The sequence below is a fragment of the Temnothorax americanus genome, unplaced genomic scaffold (assembly GCF_048541705.1).
Source record: "Temnothorax americanus isolate GAGA-0224 unplaced genomic scaffold, ASM4854170v1 Scaffold24, whole genome shotgun sequence".
Classification (NCBI taxonomy): Eukaryota; Metazoa; Arthropoda; class Insecta; order Hymenoptera; family Formicidae; genus Temnothorax; species Temnothorax americanus.
In genome coordinates, this window is record NW_027509381.1 from 2,093,383 (window position 1) to 2,112,922 (window position 19,540).

General features: G+C 42.9%; 2 protein-coding genes across 2 annotated transcripts; both read left to right on the forward strand.

Annotated features, from left to right (window-relative positions):
* The first annotated feature begins 190 nt into the window (after positions 1-190).
* On the forward strand, positions 191-2,732 carry Twdlt (TweedleT). The gene is made up of 3 exons (XM_077408581.1): positions 191-243; positions 1,282-1,908; positions 2,009-2,732. The coding sequence occupies exons 1-3, from the start codon at positions 229-231 to the stop codon at positions 2,267-2,269; spliced, it is 903 nt and encodes a 300-aa protein (XP_077264707.1). The 5' UTR covers positions 191-228; the 3' UTR covers positions 2,270-2,732.
* Positions 2,733-11,201: 8,469 nt separating this feature from the next.
* Positions 11,202-19,408, forward strand: LOC143898759 (mitogen-activated protein kinase kinase kinase 7). The gene is made up of 9 exons (XM_077408443.1): positions 11,202-11,424; positions 12,281-12,506; positions 12,589-12,706; positions 12,804-13,133; positions 13,367-13,479; positions 13,598-14,016; positions 14,227-14,329; positions 17,173-17,426; positions 17,589-19,408. Exons 1-9 carry the CDS (start codon positions 11,347-11,349, stop codon positions 17,757-17,759), a joined length of 1,812 nt encoding a protein of 603 aa, XP_077264569.1. The 5' UTR covers positions 11,202-11,346; the 3' UTR covers positions 17,760-19,408.
* The last annotated feature ends 132 nt before the right edge of the window (positions 19,409-19,540 follow it).

Genomic DNA, 19,540 nt, shown 5'->3' on the forward strand with positions numbered 1-19,540 from the left:
AGAGACAAATTTGAGCAGTACGGGCTCTCCGTATCGCAAGAAGAGGTAAGAACCCCGAAAGAGAGAAAGAGAGAGAAAGAGGGAGAGAGATTTGCAATAGTGCTCCCGTCGCATCTCATAGGTGATGGGTCGAGGCATCGAGTGGGGCCCCCATGCCTGGCCCGTATAAAAGGGGGCTGCAAGACATCCGCGAAGCATCAGTCCTCAAATCAAGGAACAGCAGCAACCATGAGGGCATTCGTGGTGAGTAGCCCGTCCACGACGATTTCTCATTTCCCCGATTTCTCGTTTCCTCCTCCTCCTCCCCTCCTCTCCTCTCCCTTCTCGTTCCTTCTTCCTCTTCCTCCCGTCCTCGCTGTTTCTTTTCTTTTCTCTTTTTTTTTTTCATTCGGATCCTTCTGTCTGACTTTCTTCTCGCGCGTACGGGAGATTTCTCGGAGGATGATGATAGGTTCGTGAGAGAGAGACAAGGAGAGAATTCGTCGTTCGTTCACGACCGAGAACGAGGGGTTCCATCCGAGGGCGGGAGGCGCGGAGAACGCGGGAGAAAGTAAAAGAGAGGGGAAGGTGCACAGGGAGTATTGTGTGCGGTGTCAATGTACTCCGTGATAGTGACTAACCCGAGAACCGGTTCAGTGATTGTGCCACTTCTCTAGTTCCGTTCGCGCGATTTAAAAGAGAAAGAGAAAGAGAAGGAGAAAGAGAGAGAGAGAGAGAAAACAGGAAGAAAAGAACTTAAGTATCGGGATTCTCTCCCGGGTTTACGTAATACTAACAACACCGTGGAACGCTAAGCGCGCGAACCGGTGCGGCTGAAACAAAAGGATGAGTTCCACGTGCTCGTAAATCCACCGCCGTGCACTTCCGGAAACGTTTTACCGCTTATTCTCTAGATATATACGTTTACTGCTTCGTTTGCCGAAGTTTAAGAACGAGCAGAAGAATAGAATTATTTCACTTGACAAATTTGAAAGCATTTAACGTGAGAAATATTGAGATTTTAACAAATTCGTCTTGACTTATTCGTGAGCTGTATTTAATTTAACAGTAGCATAATTTTTGCATAAATATATATAATAAATTACAATAAGAATAGAAAGAGAAAGTGGAATAACGAGGGATACATTGTATTAAAATTAGAACCAAACATAAACATATTAAAATATCCTTCAAGAAAAACCACGAGACAATGCTCGAACATCGAGGCGAGAATCTCTATTATCTATATTTTGACATCTAAACATATCGGGAAAGTAAAATTGAATCGATTCGCAATCATAGATTCTGGCGCTCGCCGCGACGGCGATGGCGCGGCCGGAAGCCGGATACTCCTACAGCCAGCCTAGCAGTAGCTACGGTGCCCCCGGCGGCGGCGGTGGATTCGGCGGAGGAGGCGGCGGAGGGATATCCCTCGGAGGAGGCGGCGGAGGGGTCGGCGCTTTCGAAGGTGGTGGCGGTGGATTCGGCGGTGGCGGTGCATTCGGCGGATTCGGCGGAGGAGGTAGCCTCGGCGGCGGGACTGGCGGTGGTGGTATCCAACAGTTCGGCGCAGGTGGCGGAGGTGGATTCGGTGGTGGATTCGGCGGTGGATTCGGCGGTGGCGCGCTCATTCAAAAACACATCTACGTTCACGTACCACCCCCGGAGGCTCCCGAAGAAAGAGTGATCAGGCCGATCGCGCCGCAGGGTCCGGCGCAGAAGCACTACAAGATCATCTTCATCAAGGCGCCCACTCCGCCGACCCCGACCGCTCCGGTGATCCCCGCGCTGCCGCAACAGGACGAGCAGAAAACGCTCATCTACGTGTTGGTCAAGAAACCCGAGGAGGCGCCCGAGATCAGCCTGCCCACCATCGCGCCCACTCAGCCCAGCAAACCGGAAGTCTACTTTATCAAATACAAGACGCAGGTAATGGAAAGAAGCTCGAGGCGTGACGTAAAAAAAAAAACGCAAAAATTCTAAACCAATCTTCCAATCATTTAATTTTCTTTTTTCTTCGCATCAACAGAAGGAAATTACCGGTGGCGGCGGCGGCGGCGGCGGCGGCGGCGGCGGCGGCGGCGGTGGCGGTTTCGGCGGTGGTATCGGCGGCGGCGGAATCGGCGGCGGTATCGGCGGCGGCGGCATCGGCGGCGGTATCGGCGGCGGTCACGGCGGCGGTATTGGCGGCGGTCACGGCGGCGGAATCGGCGGCGGAATCGGTGGCACCGGACCGAGCGGACCCAGCACGAGTTACGGGGCACCCAGTGGTGGATCCGGGCCATACTAGTCAATTCACCGCTACCCCCGTCGCGGCCCCTCCGTCCTACCCCCCCGTTCACCGACACACATCACGCACACACCGCTCACATACCTCTAACATGATCAGCGACGACGATACTTGCCTTATTGACGTATCGCTGTGTTGTATGCGCGATCGCCGAGAGAAGAAGACGACAACGATAACGAAGTTGAAGACGGCGATGATGATGACGATGTTGAATACGATGATGACGACGACGACGATGATGACGATGGCGATAATGAGGAGAATGATGATGATATCGATCACAACGACGACTACCATGATAATGATGACGACAATAACAATGATGATGATGATGACGATGATGATGATGATGATGATGTTTACGACGACTAGAGCGAAGGAGAGATGTTTTTTATACTTATTTTTTGCAAGAAAACGGTGGCGAAATAAAGCTTTTTTATGTATTTTTACATAAAAAAAAATATGTCTACGCCTCTCAACTTATTGTACACCTTTCCAACTCGAATCGATTCTAACATTCTAACGGATTCAGTGTGGAACTTCCTTCATTTCTGAATCTGCCAAGGGTTGCTTTTTTCGAACGAAAAAGACAATAGGCAAAATCGTCAAAAATTTCGTCAATTTTAATTCTAAACGGGATTACGAAGTAAAATTCGGAAAAAATTGCAAATTAGAAAAAACCCCAAACCAATCGCGCGCGCGGTTCTTTTTCTCCCTTTAGAAATTCGCGACATCACCATTTTTATGGACGATTAATTTCACGTCAATTGGTGTGTGCTAACAAGGCATTTTAATCCCGATTATACTCGGTGCGTGGCTTTATAATAATACACTCGCACGCGCACATAATCGTATTTTGTATGATAGTATCACAACTGACATTTTAGGGAATACTCGGGGAGAGGAGGGAAAAGAGGGAGACGCCACAACTCCAGCTTGGTCCCGGTTTCATCGGACAGGTGGGCCACGGGGTTAATTCCCCGTGCGGCGACGATTTCCCTTCTCGGTGCGTTTCCGCATGAGAACGCCGTCGAGTATTACGCGACAGCGACAAGAATTCTCTCGTCAATTCTCGCCGAGAAAAAGAGAGAAGGGAACCCAGGTGGACGGGTAGAAAGGGGGCGGGGGAGGGCGAGAAGACGGGAGGAAGCCGCGTTTTATCTCTTTCCAAAAAGGCCGCGCATCTCTCGCGAGCGGAGGAACTTTCACTGCTCCTCTAAACAACCGCTAATCAAGAGACGAGAACGACGCTCGTCGCCAGATTTCGTTCAAGCGTTTCCCTTACCTCTCTGTCTCTCTCTTTCTTTCTCTCTTTCTTTATCTTTCTCCTTTTTTTTCTCTCGCTCTCGGAACGCTTCTCGAAGGATCCTCGCGAGCTACTCGACACTCGACGATGAGATCCGATGGAATCCGTAAAGTAGCGCAGGAGGATTTCCCACGATGACTGGGCGAATAATGCTTGTGCGTTTCTTTAGGCGTCAATGCGCATGGGAAATGCATAGGACACGCGCGAAATTTGCACGCGTCTTCCTAAAAAGTGTTTACGGGATGCGAGAAGATAGCTGGGGGTCTCAATTAATTAAGGCGACACAGATTCTCGTATCGCGAAATTAAGATCTGTTCGCGAACGAAAGTCTTGGACGAAAGAATCAGGAGAGAACAAATATACTCTATACAAGATATATATACATCGCGTACGTAATATTTCTGCTATTTTTCACGTAATGGAATAAAATTGGGAGTTATATACAGGCTGAATGTAACATATACGAATTTGATGATCGACTTGCTCGTTACGTGATGTTTGTATTAATTTCTTATTTGTTTGAATTTTTCAAATTTAACAAAGCCTCCTAAGCCACGTTTGTCATAACACGTAATATTTGTTTTCTTTGGCGAAGAAAGAGTTATGCATCGCTTTAATTTTATTTACAATTTAGTAGGTCTTTAAAAAAAAGAAGAAAGTGTAAATTAAAGATAATTTCCCCGAGGGAAGTCTCTGCAGTCTCGATGTTTCTTAAGGAGATGGTGATCGAAAGGAGAGAAAATGCGTCTCGGCTATCGTTTACCGTGCGGCAAACACGCGGGGTGAAAAGCGTATATACGTCGCGTGCATCACAGCGCCGAACAGCTGCTCGCTGCTCGAAATTGCCCCGGAGGGGAAAGATGAGACGACGAGCGAAAGCGAGGCTGCTTTGCTCATTGACACGAGAGTTTAACGCGCGAGAGAAGACGAGAAAACGGATGAAAAGAAAGAAAGGGAAGCTCGCCGGCACGCTCGCGCGCGACAGTCTGTATTGTATGTACATACGCGTATGCTCTTTCTTTCTCTCTTTCGCGGGCTCTCACGTGCACGTGACGCGAGTAACGATGGGAACAGGACGACGATTCAAATCGCTTTGAATTCACGATGTGAATAAGTCGAGCGTCCTATGCGCGCGCGGTTCGTGAATTCTAGCCGCTTTATTGTGTGCGAATGAACCGGAGCAGAGAAATCTCCAAAGAAAAATTACGCTCCCCAGTTGTCGCGCAAAAAAGAATAATTTATAACTTATATTACCGCGGATTCGTTGTGCTGATGGTCTATCGATCTTCGAGTAACTTTTTTGGATTCGAGGAAACCAGAAAACCTCGAACTTCGTTAAAAACGTAACGAAAAAAGTGTTAGCCATATATAATTTTGAAGAAAATTGGCGTCGGAGAGAAACTCTGTGCGCGAAATAGGGCTATAGGATGGAAGACCAGGGTAAGAGGTTGAGCGGAGCGAAGAGATCGGGGGGGGGGGGTAAGTGTTAGGGAAGATCACCGGGGTGGGAGGCGGCGTGACGGCACTTCGTATATAGTAGCCAGGAGGCAACTTTCACGGGAACATCGCTTCTTTTTTTTTTCGAGCCTAACCGAGGAAGAGAGAAGGCCGGCTGGCACTCAGGGAAGCGGGAGGGAGGAGAAAAAACACTTTCGAAAGGTCGGACACCGGCCTCCTTCAAAAATCGGATGACTCCGATTCGAGGCCGTTATTCGGACATTGTCTCTCTCGCGATCGTGATCTCATCCCGGTCGCGGGACGCTTGGTCCGAGCGTGAAAGCGCGATCCTTTCCCCTCCCACTAGCCCACTAGGTGGTATATGACAAATACATTTTCTAAACCGGCCGCACGATCCTTAGTGTCGAGCTTTTTCATCGTCCGCGCGTTAACGCACCTGTCGTGGAGAATTAGAGATTATTATAAGGTGCATCGATATATAATTGGCTTTAAGAGTGGGGCTCGATGCCGAACGAATTCTTCGCCCGAGTCGCCACGGGGTCTCGTATATAGAAATGAATGGTACTTAATGGCTTCTAACAAGAGATCGATAATAACGCGCGGTGGAGCGTGAAATCACGGCACGACGTTCACGCTAACGCGTTATGTTCGAGTAATGATGTGTTTAATATCATTGCGCGGTTACACTTAGGTATTTCGTAACTTCGATTAAAAACATTAGAGCGCCAGCGATGCGTATTCGCGATCAATTATTCATCAAGAATGTTAAATCTCCCATGAGATAACGATCTCTCACCGATCACGACGTATTCCATCGAGTGTCGATCAAATATAACATTCTGACTGACATATTAATAAAAATTATCGTTGGTAACTAAATATTTTATTGACTAATTAATACGAAAACACACACAGTTACACAGTTATCCAAATTGTTGTTACAAGTTATCCTGTATGCCAATAAAAAATAAATATTGCCGTGATAAACATTTATTGTTAATAACCAGATATTTTTTTAGTTAATTAAGATATCTCACTTGAAAATTGTTGCATAACATCGCCAAGTTTATTTTCTATTAAATTTTCTTTCCTTCTGTATTTCTTTAATGGATATAGCAAATCGAAATGTGCTGTGCGAAAGAATTTTTACATCATTATACATAGTATTTTAATCCCAACTGGGGTGCAATGTTTTATATCATTACTTTTATAGAAAAAACAGGTTTAACTAATATTATAAGCAACGATAAAACTTATCTTTTTTTATAATATATTATAATATAATAGGATTTAAACAATATAATATATGCGGAAGGAATTTTAACGCGAGAGATTTCTTCCCGCGGATCTTATCCCACGAGTTTGAGAATGAATGCCTGATCACACACAGCACCATCCAACTAATTTATTAGAACATCGGAGGTACATTCGCCTGGGTCGAGGGATCACTTTCACTGTCTCAAGTTTCCCGACACTTCCACGCGATCGCGTAATTTCATCTTTGCGGAAACGTCCGCGATGAGTCGAGGATCTTCTCGAGATCCCTGACAAAAGTACCATAGCATCATTATCGCGCGAAATCAGCAGTCGGTACCATTATTACGGATGTTCACCGAGATCGAAATTTACGTTGTCCATCCCAGCTCAAGTTTAACAAATTCCAAAAGCCTTTCCATTCGTTATGATCCATATACTATTATAGTCTTGGAAATTTTTTGCACACGATCGTTAGTCTAGGTACGATAAATAATTATTTGTATATCCATATATCGCGGCCGTATAATAGCCGCTAATAAGCGGCCGTCGATCTCGGTTAATCGACGACCACGTATATGCCCGAGATTCCACTGGAAGCCTCTCGTCGCGCGCTTCCTTCTTCACGAAGGAATGTAAGAAAAGCGGAATTACCAGTCGCGCGGCATTTACGGGGGTAATTCAGCGGCATATAGTTTGAGGCACCGGTGAAAAAAATGCGATTATGCGATGTCCGAATGGGGGTGAGGTGGGGTGGGGAGTAAACCGCGGCTTTTCCCGCGTGCATTCCTTAACGTAAGACGTACGGGGTACGTACTGTTTAACGCGCCGGGCTCTACGTGCCGAGCGACGCGACGTGGAGCGTCGTCGTGCGGGACACGATATTATAGCCGGCGGGTAGAGCTCTCAGCTCTCGAGACGAGACGAGAGGGTAAGTACGTTAAGATCGCAGATTCGCGAGCGAGCGCGCGAGGCTCTCTGGAGCCTGCCCCGAATATGATGGACCGTGATGACACGCGCTCCGGTGAAAGGTGCCGAGAGCGAGAGATTGGTACGTAGTACACGGTACGGCGCGGTATGTCCCGTCCATTTTCGCCGTATTCACGGGGCACAAGACCGAATCGGAGGAGATGCTGACCCTAGTAATGTAGCGAATTATCATATACGATTACATCGTACATCGCGTTACGTCAGCCTGACAAACGCATTTTAGATAAAAAAGACACACCGCGCTCATCTCGACGAAACACGCGCGCGTTTTAACAGATACATATTCTTGTACTTACACGATACTCACGATCGATTAAATATATTAATGTGTAATTAAGGTAATAATTATGTAAATTTATCAGTAATTGCTTTCATCTTTTAACTTCCATTTCGTTTCTTCCCTTCTTCGTAAAGTAACGAGGCAACGTATTTTTAAGCGCGCGCGTGTTTCTTGCGACAGCAATTAATTAAGCGATCGTTATATTGGTTGTGATTAGTTGTGATCCTTGAAATTGCTATCTAATTTCTGATCGATCTACTTATCACTCGGATTTTAAATACATGTACATTCATTGAAAAACACAGAAATATGTCTCGCGGAGTAATGTCCATTTTTTACCAATGCAGATTAACTTTGAAGATTGCCGAGATTAAAGTCAATCTTATACATTGATGGAAATGGACATAAGAGATATACATTTCTTGGACGCACAATCGATTAAATCGGGCGAAATATATCAAACAATAATTTTATATTTCGTTGTTCTCTCCGTTTTGTTTTTCTTCCCTTCTCAATAAACAAGACAACAAGAAACCTATTTTTATGATAATTAATCGTTACAGCTGTAAATAATCTTTGAAATTTCTATCTAACTTCTGATTGATCTGATCATCGCTGTCAACGACGTATCACAAGGATCGTAATGAAAAATGGTGGTAATTAAGGCACTGCCGGTCTCGCGCGGATATGACAAAGTGATCATCCGTGGAGTAGCATAATCACGTATAGCAATATAACAAATAGATGACGGTTGCACCACGCGCACATACCGCAAGCAACATTAAAGCGTAGCTTATGAGCCATCTCCTTCCTTATTATAGATCCTCGCTCAATATTTCATTAATTGATCGCGAGCTTCGAAATAATACGGTTTCGTAACCGAATTGATGCCGTAGACCGCGTTACGAAATATTGCGAGAGACATAATGAATATAACGCCAAAGTAGCGCGTACATACGAGACCGTCGCGTCGCCGTCGCACTGCGGCAGAGATACCTGTATTCTGGCTTTCTCAGACTCACGCTGCTGTCTAATCTATCTCCATAATCTAGCAGACCCTAATGTAACTTTGGCGTAATCCGTTATACTCCGGTGCGCTCTCCTCTTATTTGCTCTCGCGTGTCGACGCGACATTGCACGCCTTGGCTAGCTCATCCGCTCTACTTTAGATTGATGTTCACAATAACGTTCCTTCCAACTAACTTTGATAAGGAAAAGTGTGGTGATAAGGTGGCGATTCGTGATGTTTAAAATCGCGTGTGCAAATCAGGTGTTTGCCGCACCTTTTTGTTTCGTTCGCACTCTATCTGTTTTTAAGTTGCGAATCTCTCATTATCTCTTCCTTTAATTTTCTGATAGACATCACGGCAGCGGGATGCCGACGTCTTATCTTCTGCGTGTATCTCCGTCATACTCGCACCGCACATTTGTCTATCCCGTCAACTATCGCTGTCATCTCGCACGCAATAAATTATTATTATTATTATTAACCATTGTATGCGCAATTTTCTTTAGCATTCTGGAGTATTTTTTAAATAAGTAACGACCTTCTGGGCCTTCCCGTGCGGAAGGGAAAAAAGGACCGGAAGGGCCGGAGAAAGCCCTTTGCGGATATATGCAAAGTCGCGCGTTTCAAGTTCGAATCTCGTAATAAGGGAGAGTACACGAAGGATTGAAAATATGTGCAAAGTGCTGCGCACTTAAAAGGATCTCCGCACAAAATTCTTTTTGCCGGCAAATAACTTCCGAGGCAATATATTTTGGGCGCAAAGAGAGTTCTTCTCTCGGGAGAGCAATCGCAAGGTCGGCGTTACCGCATAGAGGACCTCGAGAGGACCTAGAGAGATATTCGATAATGACTCGAGATCCGGCATTATTCGCGTAAACGTCCTTTCGTACATTACGTCACGACCAGCAGGCTAAGTAGGTGACCAGCGGGGACGAATCCGCGATGAGGGCTACGGGGGGGACGAGGAGGCAAAGACGCTACCGGGTGAAAGCATGGGTCATCGTAAAGGCCAGGCACCGGTGTATATCTAGGCCCGATATATACGTATGTACAACCGCATATCCCTAACTCGCAATTACACGCGCGCGCGCGAGTTAAGCCCCTTGCACAATGCCCGGCAACAGGCATTAGGAACAAGGAATAGAAATCAGAAATCATGTATAAATGCAGAATAAACAGCGACACAGGCAACAGACACAGAGTTTCCGTCACGTTCGAAATTCTGTGCCTATTGCCTATTGCCAACCAATCATAGCATTTGAATTTTTTAGGTTGTAATTAACGATTTTTTGGTTATTTCCTGTTCCTATGGCCTGTTGCCTGGCATTGTGCAAGGGGCTTTAAGCTTAGTTTAGTTTGGTCGAAAGAGAGAGAGAGAGAGAGAGAGGGGGGGGAGCCATTTCCTTCTCGCTTTCCTTATTCTACGACGCGCTCGCGCGCGCGCGCATTTATTGCCACATTCGCATGCGAATATTCGCGTGGCACGAGAACGTTATCTGTACACATCTGGAATTATGCATTACAGATAACGCGAACGTATTGTTTCGTCGCGTTCTGCCGTAACGACGCGGGATTTTCGATCTCGTCCGATTTGTATTCCGGTATATATATCTTAAATTTTATGCCGAGTCTAATAGGAAGTGTCATAAAAATTGTATCACGTACAAGAAACATATTTCGTGAAATATAAGCGTAAAATAATAAAAATATATAGCAAGATAATTGATAAACAAATATTTCTCACGAGACATTTTATATTTTATGTGAAAATAAAGTATAAAATATATCATGAATTTTTGATACTTTAATGATTTATATAATATATTTTTCTAATAAGCGAAATAATTAAAGAAATTGATTTATTTAAGTACATTTTAATAATATAAATAAAAAATATATATTTAAATATAAAACATATATATATAATATAATATATAATGTTTTAATCTCTTTGAATAAATATTTTATTTATATTGTATATTTTTGTAAAATAAATTTATTTAAAGAAATGTAAGGCATTCTTGTACTTACGAAAAAAAATACGAAAAAAACATCTATCGCATAGAGTGGCATAGACCTTTATTGTAACCCAATTTTTTCCTCCATCATTTTTCTTTATTTTTATCTTTTGTACAACACGTATGCACACATGCGCGCGCCTATACGTATATGCATATGTTTCGCGATATACAAATAAATAATATAAACTCTTCATTTTACCAAATACGTTTCCTACGACTGACATAATTAATCGCGCGCATAAATGTATTCGTGCGTAGTAAATCTGAAATCTTGATTTCGGATACAATACTTGTATACTTCGAGATCAAGTCGAAATTCGAACTTAACAAACTTAAAACGTATGCAACCTCATTACCTCCAAATATTCTCGTCACACATCAGGTTCCCTCAGTCTCGCACTCGCGAAGCGAATCTTAAAAGAATATGCCCTTGCCCTTCAGACGTATATCGTATATACGCATCGTAAACGCGATCGAGAGTGCCGAAGCAGACGAAGCCGCGAATTGTACCGCGAGCGCCATCCGACGTCGCGGTCTTCAGTCGCTCGACCCCCCCCCCCCCGCAGAGCCGCCAGTGGCGCTTCGCTCGTCCTAACGGGATTAGCCGTGCAGTGCCCTTCGGCCTGATACGGGAAATGGCGATCCGCGAGGACCGCGAGGTTGTTTGCAGCCAATTTTGAGTAAACACAGACTCGCGCGCGCACTCGCAACTCGTTGGTTAAATGTGCCCTGAAAGTGATGTGATGTCGACTGTGCGCGATGGCGAGCAAAGATATGACCGGCCATCAGCAGCAGTTCGTTGAGGAAATCGATTACAATGAAATCGCAACGGAGCAGGTAGTTCCTTCTTCCTTCCCGCATCGTATTCTATTTTCTCTCGATCGTTGAAAGCGAACGCTCACCGGTTGATTCTTACGTATAATTAACGTCGTCTCGATCGCTAATCCTTACAGCCGAAGCCTGTTCTGTACTCCTGTCGTTCCTACGGAGCGTTCGATCTCGGCAGGATAACCTCAAAGGGGAGAGAGAACGATCAGTCGTACACAAGAGTAATACAGGGGGTGATTTCGGCCGAACTTCTATTAACTCGATGAGCGATTAACTTTTTAAGACTTTAAGTGATACCTGTGATGTTAATACGAACAGAATTATTAATTTCTCGTCGTTTGATGCACGTTAAGAAAGATTAGATCAGAAAAGGTGAAACAGCTGGATGCTTTACTATTTACTTTGTTTACTTTGTTAATGATTCTGCCGATTAAATAATTGTCCGATTCGATCAATCGGAGTTTGACCGAAGTCACCCATATGTAAAAAGGAACGTTTACGGTTATACGACATTTTTTCTTTTAATATATAGTTTTGTTACCCGATGTTCTGATATATGAGATCAAAATGTTCAGCTAAGGACCTGAGCGGAATAGCTGACTCATAATTTTTAGACGGTGTGTTTTGTTCTTTAAATATTTGTTGATAGTAACGCACGATACTGTCTTGTGTCACACGTCTTGTACATATATGCGCAAAGTGTCAATATTTGTGAGACTTGAGACACAAAACGGTATTGTGTGTTACTGAAAACAGAAATTTAAAGCATAAAACATTGTCTTAGAATTATAAGTCAGCTATTCTGCTCAGGCCCTAAGAGTGCTTGTATTTCGCTGACTTATCGTTGGTCTTTATTCGTTCGTAGGTAGTTGGCAAGGGTTCCTTTGGAGTTGTGTGGAAAGGAAAGTGGAGAGGGCAGGATGTCGCCGTGAAACACATAAATTCGGAAGGGGAGAGAAAAGCCTTCACTGTGGAAGTTCGACAACTGTCCCGAGTCGCTCATCCTAATATTGTTAAATTATATGGGGCGTGTACCAAGAATCCGGTATGCCTGGTGATGGAATATGCCGAAGGTGGATCGTTATATAATGGTAATGCCCCTCGGAAGAAATTGTCTCGTCTAATTTCGCAAACTGAATAAATCGTATTAAGATTTTACGTTTATACGTGCAGTGCTACATTGCAATCCTCAACCACATTACACTGCCAGTCACGCTATGAGTTGGACTCTCCAGTGCGCGCGTGGTGTCGCCTATCTTCACAATATGAAGCCCAAACCGCTGATACACAGGTAAATACAACGTTAACGCGCGCTCTTGATGTCCTTTCGTGTTCGAGAAACTGAATTGAGAAGTAAATTTGATAAATTTGTATTTGATTTTGTACAGAGACCTAAAGCCACCCAATCTATTGTTAGTTATGGGTGGACAGATGCTTAAAATCTGTGACTTCGGCACAGCCTGTGACTTAAATACATATATGACTAATAATAAAGGCTCGGCCGCGTGGATGGCACCAGAAGTGTTTGAAGGATCTAGGTATACAGAGAAGTGCGATGTATTTAGTTGGGGTATCATTTTGTGGGAGGTTTTAACACGCAAAAAACCCTTTGATGATATTGGTGCTTCAGCCTATAGGATAATGTGGGCTGTTCATGTAGGACAAAGGCCTCCTTTAATAGAAGGATGCCCGAAACCAATTGAGGATCTTATGACTAGGTAAGAGATATGCAAAAGAACAGCGTGGCTAATAACTTATCACATTAGTGTATAAATTCATCTATTGACTTACAAATCTAAGTCTACTATTTGTATACAGACTATTCATGAAACAAGTTTCTCATATTTGCGAATGATGGTTTAAAAATCACGCAATTATACAAAAATATGTATACTTATTGAAATATATAAGATCTATCTCCTAATCTTATATTTGTTATTTTTCTCGACAGATGTTGGCAGAAAACACCTGAAGAAAGACCATCTATGGACGAGGTCGTGAGGATAATGACCAAGCTATCAGAATTTTTCAGCCGCCATTTAGAACCCGTTGAATATTCTATAAGTATGTAAAATACATATTTATGTCATGATTAGTGCATAACGTTATAAACTCCATTTGCATATATATATATATATATATATATATATATATATACACACGTGTTATATATGTATTGCAGGTAGTGAAGATGATATAGATGAAAACGAAACTTCGAGGGAAGATACACTAGATATAGTCAGTACGTTAGATTTTCGTATGAACGGTTCCGTCGCAAACGGCACCATTCGTACAATTCCAAAGCCCGTAGATAAAACTAACGAATGCTTCAATGAAGAGAATTCATCACCCTTTGCATTATCTCGTACAACGTCGGTCAACGATGGATCGACGAAATTCTCGCCGCGAGAAAATAATTTAGGATTTCAAGGAATACCCGACGAAGTTCCGGTATTGAATAACTTTCATGGGAGTGTGGACAGCAATTTAGAACACGTTAAATCATCGATTTCGCAAAATACAACGGCATGTGACGACAAGCTCGCCGCGTTACAAGACAAAAACTGCAGTCTTGCTCCGTTGCATGTGGAATGCGATCCGGTTGGTAATTTTCTTGTTAGTGCGTATTTTGAATATTATTTTTGTATCTGTAATTTAGTTTATACATTTCTATGTTTTATGTCTCACATATAACTTTTTCTCTTTGATTATCACATATTGTTTATATTATTAAATTTATAATATCAAAAGTATGTAAATGTATATTTGTCTGTATTAAAAATAATTTTTATAAATCTTGTCATCTTGCAGAACGCTTGGGATTTGCAGAGCTCCTCTGACACATCTTATGTAATTCCAAATAACATGGCCGGATTAGACAAAGTGGTTCACAAAACGAAGAAAAATAACCAATGTAAGTATTTTGAATTTGGTTTGCTTATGTATGTAGATAAAAATGCAATTTTTACATAATGTTGAGCTATTAGTTAACATATAATTATTTCATGAAAAAATATACTGAATAAAAAAATTAGAAACTTCATGCTTAAATTCTAATTGTGCATTATATTTTTGTTAAAAACTTTTATTTAACTTTGATCTATACTTGTATAAAGTATATTTTTCATTTTACTGAATCGATGGTTCTGATTTCTGTTTTTTTTTTTTCTTGTGCGCGATTCTCAAATATAGTACATACAGGATCGCTTTGATTTCGATTTATTCACGAATAAGCAGGAAGAGTTTCGTGAGGCTTGTACTTGAATATGCACTCGAGTCTTTCTCAGAACAAGTGACGAAAAAAAATCGCAAGGAGGCTGTGGCACCAAACTGGCTGTCTGTGCGAGACCTGTCTCTGTCGCGTTGAAGGCATATTGCCAGGAACATTCGCGCAAGAATTACCTGTTTTATGCCTTATATGGCAATCGATGCATGAATTAACTGTACAATAATATTGCGTTATTGCTAGAAATATTGAACGTATCAAGAAAGATTTATATTTATTTAACAGTATATAACAGTATATATATATATATATATATATATATATATATATTATATATAAATAGATATAACATAAATTGTATAATGCATGTAATGTTATAGCACATATGGCATGTAAAATACTATAAATCACTGTATTTGCATTATAAATATCGATATAGGAAGTTTATCACAGGATTTTTGCGATATAGTAATCGACCAGTGATGATAAAGGAGATATTTTTTCTATCATTAACTTCTATCATTAATTCATCATATCTGATCTTTCGGCACAATTACGAAAAAGGCATGAAGTTAGCGTGACTAATATGTCGGATAATGCGAAACGTTTTAATGGACACAACGCCTCAGGCGAGCTGACACGAGCACGCATTTTGAGCTTACAGAGTAGCGCTTTGTGGTACACGAAGTAGATTATTTTCGGCCTAGAATACTAAGCACCGTGCGCTGACTCACCGGGCGCCTTCCTCGGCCACGTCTTCGTCTCTCGTCTGCGTCGACTAACGCACATTGCTCATAATGCGTTTCTACGTACGCAATTCGTCGTAGTTATTAGCTCAACACGATAATTATTCTCTTTACGCAATCATCCGGGGAGGTATAACAATCGTTTAATATTACAATATTTTTTCTGCCTTTCCCGATCATATATTTATGTTAGTGTATAGATCTCTGCGTGCGCACATTTCGTTATAATTTTAAACATCTTGAACTTTACGCATAAAGCTTGTAAAAATTTACGTATGTATATACACCTCGGTATACACTGCTGTATATAAGACATATGCTGTGTATATAACAGATAAAAGTATCTCCTCGCACGGGATCATGTATTTTTGTATAGTGACCGTACAAATAATGTAATCGCGGTCAAATCTCGAGATACGATCGGACGGCGATATGAGCTCGGCATGCTATATTCATCGAGGGTTCGTCGATCGGCGGAGTTCGCCGGTGGTGTACCCTGGCAAAGGGCCCGTGTAGCCGCAATAGCAGCCGCGATGTGCGCGTGCACTAAATTTAACTGACGACTAATCGTTAGGACGTGTGACTCGCTTTTGATTGGCACGACGAAGAAGAGGACGACCATCGCGCCAACGGCCAAGGGAAACGCGAGGAAGAGAGACGAATTGTGGAAACGAGCAAAAGAAACGTTGAGGAAAAAGAGAAAGAAGATGAGGCAATACGCGCAAAAGAATAGAGGAAGATGACGAAGATGACCGCAAGACGAATAAAAAAAAAATCAAGCATGAAATTCTCTCGAGGATGAATCAAGCTGCGGAGAGCGTGGTTTTGTTCTTGGCTCGCATATACGCCCCGCGACGTTCCTCGACGAAGTCTCAGGGTGGGGGGTATTTAGAAGCAGGTGTGGCTGAGTCAGCATCCTCAATATAGACGTACGTTTGTTTAGTAGAGAGCCGACTCCCTACGGAGGAGCACCTTCCGCCGAACGCAGGTCGCCAAGCGCGCAATACGAGCTCGATTTTATCGAGGGCACATCGACCGATCCGACCGGGAATTGATATATATCTTTTTAACACGGCCGTACATTCCCGGATCATTCCACTGAACAATCGAGTTAGCGATACCGTCGTGAGATTACCGAGGGTCCAGCCGTCCCAGTGAGATTCCTGATATATCGCTATCGCCGCGCTGCAATTCTCTATCACGCTGTCTGCGTGGCTGGCACTTTACTCCCTAGGACGGGGACCCGAATCTGATAGCGAAGAACCGAACAAAGGAATTATGCCGACGGGATCGGCCACGTCGTCGGAGAATAATCGTGGACGTTAATCGTCATCGTCGAAGTAACTGCGGCTCGCGCGAGAGCGGCGGCTGCTAGATGATCGACATGTGCGACGACTACCCGGAGATCGTCGCCACCGACACTCTCAAGCGCTGCTGGGTCCTACTGCGTTAGTACATGCTCATCAGATTCTCTATGCGAAACCGATGCTCGAAGCATATTTAGAATTTAAGAGAAATTACGTTTGCGGATGACTAGTAAGACTGGAAACGCGCGCAGATTTGTTAAAGCGATTCGATGCTGGGTCTAAAACCTTCACGAGCGAGTCATTTGCCAGTGCAAACATGCAATCTTGTAATATTCTGGAGACTTAGGCTTACTTAGGCTTACGCTTGTATATTTAATAATATACTGCACTCTCTTAATAATGCGTATTTCGTTGCAGCCGAATACGATCATAGTCTCGCGATTATTATCGTCCGTAATAAAATCTTGGGATGTCATAGGTAGCAGCACCACGAGCGAAGACTTGGGAAACGTTTGCCGCCTACTGGATGCCGACCTGAGGCCTCTCACGCCCGACGACACGTGCAAACTCTCGCGAGAGATCTTCGAGGAGCACAAGCAGATAGCTGAGGAATACCTTAAGGTCCAAACGGAGATAGCGTTGTTAAGCCAGAACAAGAACGAGATGCTGAAGAATCTGAGCGTCGACAGTCTCCGGCAGCAGCAGGAGCTACGGAAGCTGGAAGACGAAAAGGTTTCCCCTTTTTATTCCTCTTTACATAAATTTCGCACTCGCTTGCAGCGTTGGAGCCGATGGATGATTTCTCGTTGATGATAATGTAACTCTTAAAATATTCTTGAGCTTAAAAAGGCTTCAAACATCGATAATTATTGCAATTGACGCGATGACTTTCAGGAGTCCCTGCTGAAACTGTGTCGCAATCTGACGCGGCAATTGCAGATCATGAAGGATCAGAGGGGGGCATTGACGAGTGCCGCTGCCGCGTCGACGATAGGGCCCGCCGTTTCGGGAAACAACGGCTGGGTGGTGGTACCTCACCGTCAAGACCCATCGAGGCTCTCTTGAGATGCTGCGACTTGACGCGTTTCAAAGGTCTCGACGAAAAGTGTACTTACGCTACGTTGCACGGTCCCGACGACTAGTCGGTGATGTGCAACGCGGATGGAATTACCTTGAGATTCCAATCCAATTTCGTACGAATGTAAATCAACCCCGCGTCGCTTACTAGAGTATGTGAATCAGAGTGGTCGCCCATAGCGGAAGATCATTTCCGATCTTATCAAAACTCGCTATCTATCCACGCGCGGTAACCATACAATTGACTTTCGATTTTTCAACATGAAAAGCGCAATTTCAAGTACGCACTTACAGATACGCCTTCCGTTGGTTTTTTTTCCCCCACAGTCACATCTTTTGTCTTCTACGCATTCTCGTTTGCGGCACGAGTTCAATTAATACAAGATATACAATTAATACAAGGGAGTAAAACAAACACACACATTCACGCTTTCAAACGCAAGTGCGGCAATATCATTAAGAGAATGTTAGAGAATATAGAATATGGAAGATTTTTTTTATTGCAAAGCCTCGAAGGCGTTGTTAATAATGATAATGAATTGCAATCTAGTCCTTTCGATTCATCGAGTCATTCGTTTACATTTTGACATGTAATATGTATGTATATTGTGTGATGTAACATGCAGCTTTTAGTATTTAAACTATTGTCTATCAATGGAAAGTATTTTATGCGCTTATTTCTATGTGATATTCGCAGTATACAGTATACATACAGTATTTGCAGTATAGGAATGTCTCAGACTTATCATGATGTCCATTAATAGCAGATTCCTGAGATCATTTTGAAATGAAAATCCGAAGTTGTCTGAAATTTGCGTGCTCATGCATGGCATATCGCACAGTAGTGAAGATATTTTCAAGTATCAATCTCGAAATGGATATAGGTCTGCATCCTTTCATTACTGTATGATATACTGTATATTCGACCGTCCGATTGAATTAATCATGTGTCAAAAACACAATCCACATCCTGTTGCTACTTTTAGTTAATTATGCAAGAAATAAAAAATTCTTTTTAATTTCTCGCTTAGCTAATATGTGGTTGTCTATGTAAATAACTATTTTACGTCTCGCCTGCGAGCAATGACTTCTCTGCAATGACAGATCTAACGAAGTAACATTACTCAAGTCAGTGCACTAATCATGATACATACAGGAGCGTACTAGTGTTTCAATTTGAATTTGACGAATTAAATGCAAGATGTAATATTTGGAATAAATACGCGCGAGGCGTGTAGTAAAAAGATTTTAAACGATATTAAGCGCATGAAGCGCTTGTTAATAAAATAGGTACGGGAAAATGCGCATATGTCGATAGCGGTTTCAACGGGATTGTCTTTTCGTAGAAAATGATATTGGAAATGATAAAGTTTCGCGCGTGTTAACGATTGGCGGCGACTGCAGCTCGCAGCTAACGTTCTCATTACTGTTCCTATGTTAAGTATAATGTAACGAGAGCCTGAAACTATCCTCGTGTATTACCTTGACAGCGATAACAAACGATCAAACAATTATACGCTCTGCGGAAATTTCTCGATAGGTTCTCTCCTGAGAATCGCTGATGAAATTATCGTTTAAATATGTGAAAATGTAACATAGAATTGTAAATATATCTCTGAAAGCTGCCGTGAGATTTACTAACGTGTTCAAGATCTTTTATTATGTATTCCCGGCACGGAGACGCTAGCGCTAGTAAAGTTAGAAGAACGTCTCGTATGAACATATGCTATTGATAGGTCATTTACAAGATCGATGAAAGACTAATAGGG

What these genes read in the sequence shown, in the direction of transcription:
- LOC143898759 (XM_077408443.1), top strand. Translation starts at nt 11,347, where the DNA reads ATGGCGAGCAAAGATATGACCGGCCATCAGCAGCAGTTCGTTGAGGAA. An exon ending in AGGTGGATCGTTATATAATG is followed by an intron (nt 12,507 to 12,588) that starts GTAATGCCCCTC and finishes TTATACGTGCAG; the next exon opens with TGCTACATTGCAATCCTCAA. An exon ending in GGAAGCTGGAAGACGAAAAG is followed by an intron (nt 17,427 to 17,588) that starts GTTTCCCCTTTT and finishes GATGACTTTCAG; the next exon opens with GAGTCCCTGCTGAAACTGTG.
- Twdlt (XM_077408581.1), top strand. An exon ending in TTATCAAATACAAGACGCAG is followed by an intron (nt 1,909 to 2,008) that starts GTAATGGAAAGA and finishes TCGCATCAACAG; the next exon opens with AAGGAAATTACCGGTGGCGG.